The 10,142-nt window shown below is 38.2% G+C and overlaps 1 protein-coding gene across 1 annotated transcript; it reads left to right on the top strand.

The window, feature by feature from the left end:
• The first annotated feature begins 357 nt into the window (after positions 1–357).
• tbx2b (T-box transcription factor 2b) lies at positions 358–8,222 on the top strand. Its single transcript, XM_065281019.2, has 7 exons — positions 358–1,153; positions 1,934–2,201; positions 3,361–3,507; positions 4,473–4,549; positions 4,690–4,856; positions 5,560–6,161; positions 6,807–8,222. Exons 1-7 carry the CDS (start codon positions 792–794, stop codon positions 7,248–7,250), a joined length of 2,067 nt encoding a protein of 688 aa, XP_065137091.1. The 5' UTR covers positions 358–791; the 3' UTR covers positions 7,251–8,222.
• Positions 8,223–10,142: the final 1,920 nt, after the last annotated feature.

Here is a 10,142-nt window from a genome sequence, read left to right as displayed (position 1 = left end):
GTCTCCTAAAGTGAGTTTGGTTCCTCAAACGAGGAAGCATCGTTTCATCGTAATTATAAAGCGCAAGCCGACCGTGGTGCTGTCTCCACCGGCTAAACACTGAGGGCTGACCCGGTGCTTGGCTTGGAGACGGGGGTGGGATTTCCCGATCTTTTCTGTCATTGGTTAATATTTTATTCTGTTGACATGTTTTCTTACTGCTAATGCTTCCGACACCTTCTTGTCCACCCCCTCTCCTTGAGCCTGGCCGGAGCTGTCAAAACCACGCCTATAGAGGCCCACAATTGGTCCAGAAAGCGTAAAATCAGCAATCAAGGGGGCTTGGTTCATTAGTGTTGGGATCAGAGCAGGAAGGACATGTGAGATAGTTACAGTTGTACAGTGGACAGGGAAAGATCTAACCATTTCATCTCCGTGTCTGTGTAGAATGACCGCGCTTGAATGGACATCCGCATCGAAAGAGTAACCTTGTTTTTATGAGAGCAACTGTTGGAGAACAGGAAACCCCAAATCTGCCTTGAAAGCGTCGTTGCGCACACTTTGACTGATATTATTACGGGGACTTCGTGGAAACTAGCAGATACGGAGTTAAAGTGGAAGATCCAGCTTCGCTTTCTTTGCTCGTTTTAAACGACAATCTACCGCGTTTTCAGATTCATATTTAATACAAAACTGCTTCGCTGTGCTTTTCCTTCACGTGCTGAGATAATATTTTTTTTCTGGATACGCGTTTGTTTTTGCCAGAGAACAACACTTAATATATTTTTCACTACGATTTTTTGGATGCACCGATGAGAGATCCAGTTTTTACGGGGACTGCCATGGCTTACCACCCTTTTCACGCTCACCGGCCGACCGACTTTCCCATGTCAGCGTTTCTCGCGGCCGCGCAACCCTCCTTCTTCCCGGCGCTGACCTTGCCTCCCGGGGCTCTAACAAAGCCGATCCCGGACCATACCCTGGTAGGAGCCGCGGAGCCTGGACTCCACGCGGCTCTGAGTCACCATCATCAGGCAGCTCATCTTCGCACTCTCAAGAGCATGGAGCCGGAGGAAGAAGTGGAAGATGATCCAAAAGTCACACTGGAAGCGAAGGATCTGTGGGACCAGTTCCACAAAATAGGAACAGAAATGGTTATTACGAAATCTGGCAGGTGAGATCACTTTTCACATTTGCCTTTTTTAGTTTTTGTTTCGGTGTTATAGAAAATGTCCAATGTCCAAAAAATACTTTATTGAATCATTGTCATTTGCGCATCGCTGTCAAATAATTTGTTGTCCCTTTATTTTCCAATGAATGTCTCGTGCCTTGAATTGGCTGACCTAATTATTATGTCAAGGAGACTTCAAAAGTGAATGTCTTACTGTCAAAACGTATACACCTGAATGATTAATCTTCTCATTTGATTAATGAAAACGAGATGGAAAGGAACCAGCAATGCATATTCTGTACCTTAACAAAAATTAAAAAACCTTCTTGTTGCTTATTAATATTAACACATATTGACCTTATTTAGACACGGCATTGGCATTGTTAAGTCATACTTTAATTCATTTCTTGAAGAAAAATGTGTCTTGTTCAGCCTATGTTCTGAGGTGACAGCAAACTACTTTATGTAAATAGCCTGTCACTTTCATGGAAGATTTAAGTCTTGCGGCGAACTAAATTATCTGCAGACAAGGTGAAATGTGAATTTTGGTGAAACATTTTTGTCTGGAATGCGGTTGTTTCATGCTAAAAAAATAGTTGTTAAGTTAAAACATATTTTTTTAAAACGTTTAATATTTGTTCGTTTCTTTGGATAATTTGGTTGGGTTGTTAAAACGTTAAGCTTACATTTGCCTACATTTGCTTGTATGCAAAACAACAACAATTTTTTGTGTGAAGATTCTGATTTCGGTACATATTCTAACACATGGCACCTTTTCAACAGGAGAATGTTTCCGCCGTTTAAAGTCCGCATTAATGGACTCGATAAAAAAGCCAAGTATATTCTGTTAATGGATATTGTGGCTGCCGACGACTGCCGCTACAAGTTTCACAACTCTCGCTGGATGGTAGCGGGGAAGGCCGACCCGGAGATGCCAAAACGAATGTATATACATCCGGATAGCCCAGCTACTGGGGAACAATGGATGGCTAAGCCTGTTGCTTTTCATAAACTAAAGTTAACCAACAACATTTCGGACAAACATGGATTTGTAAGTACCCCATTTTACTCAGTAAACTTGTGTGTAGCCTATTGCATGCAGGCCTATTATCTTTGCTTTTATATAAATTTACTGCCGTTTGTGGGCTGCATGCTTTACACTTATAATGATTGATTATATAGGCTATTGCCAGAAATAAATATCGATATTTCTTCTTGTCTGGTGAGAATTGTCAATACTATAAATATTTAATTTAGCTTACTTCACAATTTCTGTGGCCCATGCAGAGTTTGTGCATTGGCCCATACCGCGATATTATTCCTCTTCCTCGCTAGACTTACAAAGCAGATATTTGCGTTTCAGTCAACTTGCTTTCTTATGAATAATGATGACACTGTCAGCCCGGTTATGTAATGTAAATATAGTTCATCCTGAGTTTTCCTTGGCTACGGTAACGTCTATTATTTATGATAATGGCGAGGATCGCTATAACTTTCACGAGAGAGTGGAAGTAGCTTAAAAATGAGGTCAATTGATCGGACCTTGAATGAGTCTACAGTAAATACAAGGTGAAATTCGACGGTTCTTTACTGTGTCTAAATGTGTAGTAGTCTAGTGAACACAGAAACAGTCTGGATAGGCTGAGTGACCTGTCCATTCTCCAAAGTGTTGGTTGGTCCAATGAAAAAAAAACGTTAAGGCGAATTCAACGACGCTCACCAGTACTTTATAGCTGCAAGCATACAGTCAAATACAGCGTGTGCTCTCTTGCAAACAAAATCGGCCGAAAAAAATTAAGTATTTACATGTATGACACAAACATTGATATGTGTACAGTAAATTAGAAAATATATAGTTTATCTGTTAATAACTACCATTGAGATATTTTTTCTTGAATTATTAAAATAAGAAACTTCTGGTTTATTAATTGATTTGAAATAGTATTTAATTGTGTTGCAATGATGGCGCCACTAGCTATCATGTTGTCTGGTCGATAATTTTTTTTTCTGTCTATCTATCTGCTATTGGCCTGTTGTAGAGGCCTGTTGTTATGTGATTTAGGCCGCATATTAAAATACAAGACTAATATTTCTTCTATACCTAAAAAAAAAAAATTCGTCATTTAATATTTTAAAAGATTTTAATGACTGCTGACTGGTGGTGATTATTGTGACAAGCACTAATTATTTCCATTCCCATTCCTTTTTAGACAATCCTGAATTCAATGCATAAATACCAGCCCAGATTCCATATTGTGAGAGCCAACGACATCCTGAAGCTTCCTTACAGTACTTTCAGAACATATGTTTTTCCCGAGACCGATTTTATTGCTGTCACAGCTTATCAAAACGACAAGGTATGTGCATTTATTAACACTTAAACTTAAATTCTGTGCACTATATAGGCATACAGTTTAAACCTACTATTTTTTACCATATTGGATATTCATAATTTATGCATAATTTTTTGGATGTTTTGCAACTTTTGCTCATGTATTCTCTGTTTCTAGTAGACTATTTAGATGCAGAAATGCATTTTTAAAACAATTCAAATTCCGCATATGTTTAGTGGTACTTTCAGCTACTGCTGATGTTAATGGTCGTCTGTGTCCGAGGGGCCTGGTGAGCTTGTCTGTATCGTAAAGTTTATGACATAGAGTCACAATCGATTAGCAAGCACTTAAGCTCGCCGGTTTGTCCGGGAGCTACACGCAGCAATCAAAGCGTGTCAGTTTCAAAACGTAAAAAGCAATGGCGATCTATGGACGTCGAGGCCCTGCTTTCTTCTGAACTTATAGCCTACAGCGTCCAAATCACTTGGGCAAAACGAAAATCGTTCTGTTACATCGCTCTGTATTTTCAGGGAACTTGTAAAAACTGGCAATGATTCAGACCGCACTATTAATTATTAATAGCAGGCCGGCGTCACTCATCTAGTTTGCCTCTCTTGTTGTCTCCGTTGTGCTGTAGAGAATAACAGTCTGACAAATGGAAAATGTTTACTCGTGGAATTTTCTCAGGGGGGCCGTGATGAGATCTTTTTCATTAAACATTTTTAATAATTAAATTATCACTCCAAGAGAAGTCTGTGTAGCGTGTTTAACGGTGTTTGGATGATCACGCCACACAAACAGACCTTGTTATCCATTTAAATTTTGTATTAATAATGAACAACTTGTCGTTTAAAAGTTGGTACTGCAGCGTAACATTTTCAACAACAATACTGCAAAGCTGCTGCTATTCAAATATCAATAGACGGCTACTACAAATTATAATACTGCAATAATAATAACGTACATATGTACTTTTTTTTTGTATTCAGATAACACAATTGAAGATTGATAACAACCCTTTTGCCAAAGGCTTCAGAGACACAGGGAATGGAAGGAGAGAAAAAAGGTAGGCCTGACACCTATATAGCCTAGCTTACATGCATTATTGCAATTCATACATTTGCGAAATGATTCATTGCTTATTTCAACTTTATATCATGTTTTCTGTATTTTTGACTATTGGATATTGTATTGTTTGTGTCACAGGAAACAGCTGACCCTTCCATCATTACGCATGTATGAGGATCAATGCAAAGTGGACCGTGATGGCGGGGACTCTGACGCTTCCTCAAGCGAACCTACAACCGGCAGAGATGCTAGTCATTCACCAGGACCGGTCTCAAGCCCACTTACATTTAACCGGAGCAGCAGAGGTAGATCTAAATCTATGAATAAATTATATTTGGCATGCTTCATGATCACTGAGAGAAAACAGGCCTACTCATATAGCCTAATTTACAAAACGGTGCCTTATGCTTTCAGTGGTTTTAAAACCATTTCTATAATGTGTAATGTAATGTAATTTATAATGCAATGTTGCTAATAAGACCACTTTAATTTTCTTACAAGTTAGTAAAAGATTAAACAGTCTGTAGCAACACGTAAAATCCCAGTTATTTCCCTGAACTAGATTTCGTTTACAACCACATTAGCTTCTGTTAGAGACAACAATTTAATATTCAAATGTAATCTTTATTTATTTGGTTTGGACTAAATTTAATCCTATTTTCAAATTCTGATTTATTCTGAGGTGTTCCTTATTTTCATATGAATCCGTTTCTGTCTACTCCATACTATGACAAGCTAGTTTTCATTTAGTAATAAATGCAATGGGTGCTAATTGTATTTATTTAAACTTTTAACATTTTGTCGATTTTAAACAAGTTGGCCACATAGTTTTATTTATTTGTTAATGTGTTTAGGAGTTATGCGTAAAAACTAGGTAGGCCTACGAAACTGGAATGAAGCGGCTTTAGTTATTTATTTTTGCTTTTCTTTGTTTTGTAATTGAAAATTTACTGTTTTTACGCGTCTTTACGTGGGTAGCCTAATTGTTTATAAAATATTTCTTAACAGAAGACAAAACATGCACTGACAGTGAGCAGGAACTGGACCACCAAGATGAACGATGTGGAGGCTCAAGCAGTCCTGGACCCGAACCTCCATCTCCGTTCAGATCGAAATGTGAGGACCGTGGACGCGAGAGGCCTGTTTTAGAGAAGAAAGACGATTACCCCGTGTCCAGAAAATCCAGCGATTCCATATTTAGCATAAGAAATTTGGAGAAAGACAAACCAGAGAGCAGGCAAAGAAAAGACACAGACTTGTCAAAAAAGGACATTGAAAATGGAGGTCTTAGCAGCAGTAAAGACAGCTTTTCTCCTCTAATGGTACAGACAGAGAGCCCTTCACATTTTGGGGCAGGGCACCTTCAGAGTTTGGCGCTCTCCGGCCTACACAGTCAACAGTTCTTTAACCCACTAAACTCCGGACAACCTTTATTATTCCACCCTGGACAGTTTGCCATGGCACCTGGAGCGTTTTCAGCCATGGGTATGGGACATCTATTAGCTTCAGTATCAGGAACTGGTGGGCTAGAGAATGGAAGTCTGCAGGGTACCGGGAGCAGCCCCAGTTCTTTTCCATTTCATCTGTCTCAACACATGCTCGCCTCTCAGGTAAGCAAACTCTCTCCATTAAAATTTAAATCGTTGTCATGATACACCATGTCTGGTTATGTTAACACGTGAATAAACAGTCTATAAATTGCAGCTTGGAATAGATTTGAAAAGACATTTTTTATTTTATGGATTATGTAAATCAAGTATAGGCTTTATTTGCAAATGCCTGTCAAACTGTATCATACTCTATGACAATTACTTTAATTATTTGAATATATGTATATATAATGTATTTCTAATATGTATATATAATGGATTATAAAGCTAAATAATAATTAATAGGCTATTACAAAACCTATATGTACCACAAACCTATACGTATAACACATTTTAAATGTTTTTGCAAATCCATATTAATTTTAGAGGCCTAAACAAAAACTATATTACAAATCTTAATGTTTTTTGAACCAAAAAATGTCTATAAGCGTTGTGATTTGGTGGCGTAGGATGATTATTCCCAGTCATTTCGAAATGCCTAAATAACAATTAGTAAGTAATCATTTTAAGTTGCCTTTAACTCTGTGCCCTTTGGTCTAAATTATATGAAAATAACGTCACTCAAAAAATGCCATTCAGCAGATCCTCTCTGAGAGCTTCAATCTTTTGCATGTTCAGTGAACTAACCAGTGTCTCTTTTTACAGGGCATTCCGATGCCAACCTTCGGTGGACTTTTCCCTTACCCGTACACCTACATGGCCGCGGCAGCTGCAGCGGCCTCCGCTCTTCCAGCGAGCAGCAGCGCGGCCTCCTCGCTCTCCAGAAACCCGTTCCTGAGCGGCTCCACTCGCCCGCGACTGCGATTCAACCCTTACCAGCTTCCCGTGTCTATCCCACCAAGCACAAATCTGCTTACCACCGGATTGCCAAGCGGCCTAAACCCCTCATCCGAATCATCAAAATGCGGTAGCAGAGAGACGAGTCCTGTGCCTGATCAACATAACAATAAACCAGGATCGAGTCAGAGGAACGGCTCACCTAAAATAACAATGAAGGAATCCATCAATGAACTTCAGAACATACAGAGACTAGTGAGCGGCATAGAGAGTCAGAGGGAGACCTCCTCTCCAAGGGATTCCCCAAAGTGATCAAGCGACCCTAAACCTATCCAGGGGATGACTTGAATTGCCAGAGGATTTTATTAAGTGATTCTCTGCGACAAATTTCATTATGTACTGTTTTGCGCATGGGTGACTGAAGTGGAAAAGAAGTAAAATAATTTTGGACTTGATGCTCTTAAGGTGGAGATCTATGCTGCGAAGACAATCTACGGTATAATGGACTCTTTCAAGAACCTGTTGACGAGATCACACCAATCTATTAGAAGAAGGAAAGGATTTAATGAATAAAGCTTTGCGTATTGTCAATAGGATCACTTCAATATCTATGGTGATCTGTAGATTGAAAACAACAAAGCTACATCCCAAAAAGGAAAAAAATAAACACACAAAAAAGAAACGAATAAAGAATTACAAAGGATATTTTAAAAGGGATTGTCATGACAGTTAGTTGGACCGTTGTTTAAATCCGACGGACAGTTATACCTGAACTATTTAATGTAATTATTATTAAAAGAAACATAATTCTGTAAATAAGCTACAAGGACCTAAGAATATGCAAATTGGTATTAATTTATTCAAAGCTGTACATTTGCGTGTACATAATATTTAGAGTTTAACTCATTGCATTTTCCCCACAATGGTTATTGTAAATGAAAGTTATAGCGTTTGTTGTTTGGAGACAGAAGGTGTTAATCTGTGATGCTGTTTAATCTGCCTGTGACACGTCATGAAAGCGTGTGCCATCATTGCATTGTAACAACCGCTGTATAAACACTTATTACGTCGGAGAAACTTATCTGCGGGACTCATGCGGTTTAGAAAGCCTCAGGTTAATGTACTCTAACACAGAAGGGACCGACATTCCTCTTCTTGAGTTTATAGAAAGAAATATATGAACGTGTCACGTTTTGCTGGCTGTCCGGATTTTTTGTTGTTGTTGTTGTAGGATTCTTTCACAATTTCAATAAAAAAATTCAATGTTTAAATATTTTAAATGTATTGCACTGCATTGCATTAATGATAAACTGCACCTCATTTAATGACGGGCATAAACACTGTAAAGTATGCATATGTTGTTATAACGAATAACAGCAACACACTACTGTTTATATAACGAAAAGGAACTGATAAAACAAGAAAGCAGTGTACTTGATGTTTAGTAACATAGACTGTAAACATTTCTGTAGAAATTACATTATTACTGGCAGTTGGTTGCCAGTAACTTACTGTAGATTTTACATTTATATTATTTACTGGCAACAGTTTGTTCAAAGTTAAATGAACATGAAACATTTTCAGTCTTTATCTTCTACAGTAAGTTACTAGCAACCAGCTGCATAATTACAGCAATTGTTTTACGCAGCATATATAGGCTAAGTGTAGACCTTTTTTAAAATAAATGAAAGTACGGCACATTCACAATATTGATGTTTGGATACACCGGTAAAAGAAACACATTTTTGAAGAATTAAAAAAAAATGTATGACGATTTAGCAGGGTTTGCAAAAACTTGGGTCTAATGGACCAGCCAAGGCAAATGCTATTGCGCCCTCTGTCGTGCACTCCACAGTGCAGTTCACTATGACATTGTATTGTGATTTAAAACACTTTACAAATTTAGTTGTATTTTATTGCATTTGCATTCTTTATATTTATTTTATTAACAATTTGAACAAATGCAAAAAACATAAAGGCTTCAACAGTATTATTACTGTTATATTTATTAACTAGCTTTTATTTAAAAAATATATTATCAGTAATAATAATAATAATAATAATAATAATTTGCTATTAAAACAGTGTTTAAGTTCTTTATCAAACGAAAAACATCTGTGTACAGAGACCAGAGGTCTACATTAGAGTCCTTTATTGTTTCTAGTGTTTCCTGGGGAGTATAATGTCACCTATTGTGTTGTTTAAATCTATTTTTAGTCAATGAGCTGTAATGTACGAATATTTATAGACAAAGCTCAAATCATAAATACACTCGACCCTTCCCACCGCTTTTCCTTCATTCTTTTTTAACGACCCAAATATGTTGCGCGCTCTCGGACCTTTAACCATTTGAGCGCAAGCACTCTGTGCAGCATACAAGACTTGATATGCGGCACAACAGAGGTGACATTTTCGGGGAAAACTAGTTTCATGTTATAGTGAAAGGGTTAAGTGGTGCAGCTCGAAGGTTAGGGAGGATGAGTGTTTGGACGCAGCCACTTTGGCAGCAGACAGTTCTTTGTCCAGCAACCGGCGCCTGTCGCCTGCCTGCCGGCCATGCAGCCTCCCCACACCCGTACAAAGGCACAGATCCCGAGAGTTACAGCTCCTAATTAGAGATCCCCCCTTGTTTCTGTTCTTTTCTTTCTCCTGCAATGACCACAAGCCCTCGTTTTCATTAAAGGGCCATTGTTAAACGCTGTTATATTCAATTAACAGAGCGGACAACGTGAAGTAACTCTTTGTCCAAACTAATCAGTCAATGACCAATCAATCAATAGACTGCCACGAAAAGCGATTATGGTGCCGCTGTACGACAAACAAGCAAGTGTTTATAGTATATTTAGCATCAAGCCAACTAAAATCTGTAAGACTGACTACATTTGAAGCACACAGACAGCAGGTGACATTATTAAGTGTAGTAGCCAATTACCAATCCTCTCTCTAATGAAAAATTAGACAAAGGAGCTTTGGCAGTGTGTGGTTTCTCACAGTTCTTTTTCTGCAAGAGCTGAAACTGAACACTGAGAAGCTTGAAAATCTATGAAGGCACTGAGGGGTTGAGATGACTTGTTGCTGATATCCTTCAAGTCTCCGAAACCCATGGAGAAATACTGTAAGAACAGACAGAAAGACACTTTTTAGATTTATTGATATTTTTAAGGAATAACAGTACTACATTAAAAAGACCGTTGTAATGGAAGT

The sequence above is a fragment of the Paramisgurnus dabryanus genome, chromosome 8 (assembly GCF_030506205.2).
Source record: "Paramisgurnus dabryanus chromosome 8, PD_genome_1.1, whole genome shotgun sequence".
Taxonomy (NCBI): Eukaryota; Metazoa; Chordata; class Actinopteri; order Cypriniformes; family Cobitidae; genus Paramisgurnus; species Paramisgurnus dabryanus.
The sequence above is the reverse complement of the archived record's forward strand: the minus strand, read 5'-3'. Positions and strand labels throughout refer to the sequence as shown.

What these genes read in the sequence shown, in the direction of transcription:
- tbx2b (XM_065281019.2), top strand. Translation starts at nt 792, where the DNA reads ATGAGAGATCCAGTTTTTACGGGGACTGCCATGGCTTACCACCCTTTT. An exon ending in TTTCGGACAAACATGGATTT is followed by an intron (nt 2,202 to 3,360) that starts GTAAGTACCCCA and finishes ATTCCTTTTTAG; the next exon opens with ACAATCCTGAATTCAATGCA. An exon ending in AACACATGCTCGCCTCTCAG is followed by an intron (nt 6,162 to 6,806) that starts GTAAGCAAACTC and finishes CTCTTTTTACAG; the next exon opens with GGCATTCCGATGCCAACCTT.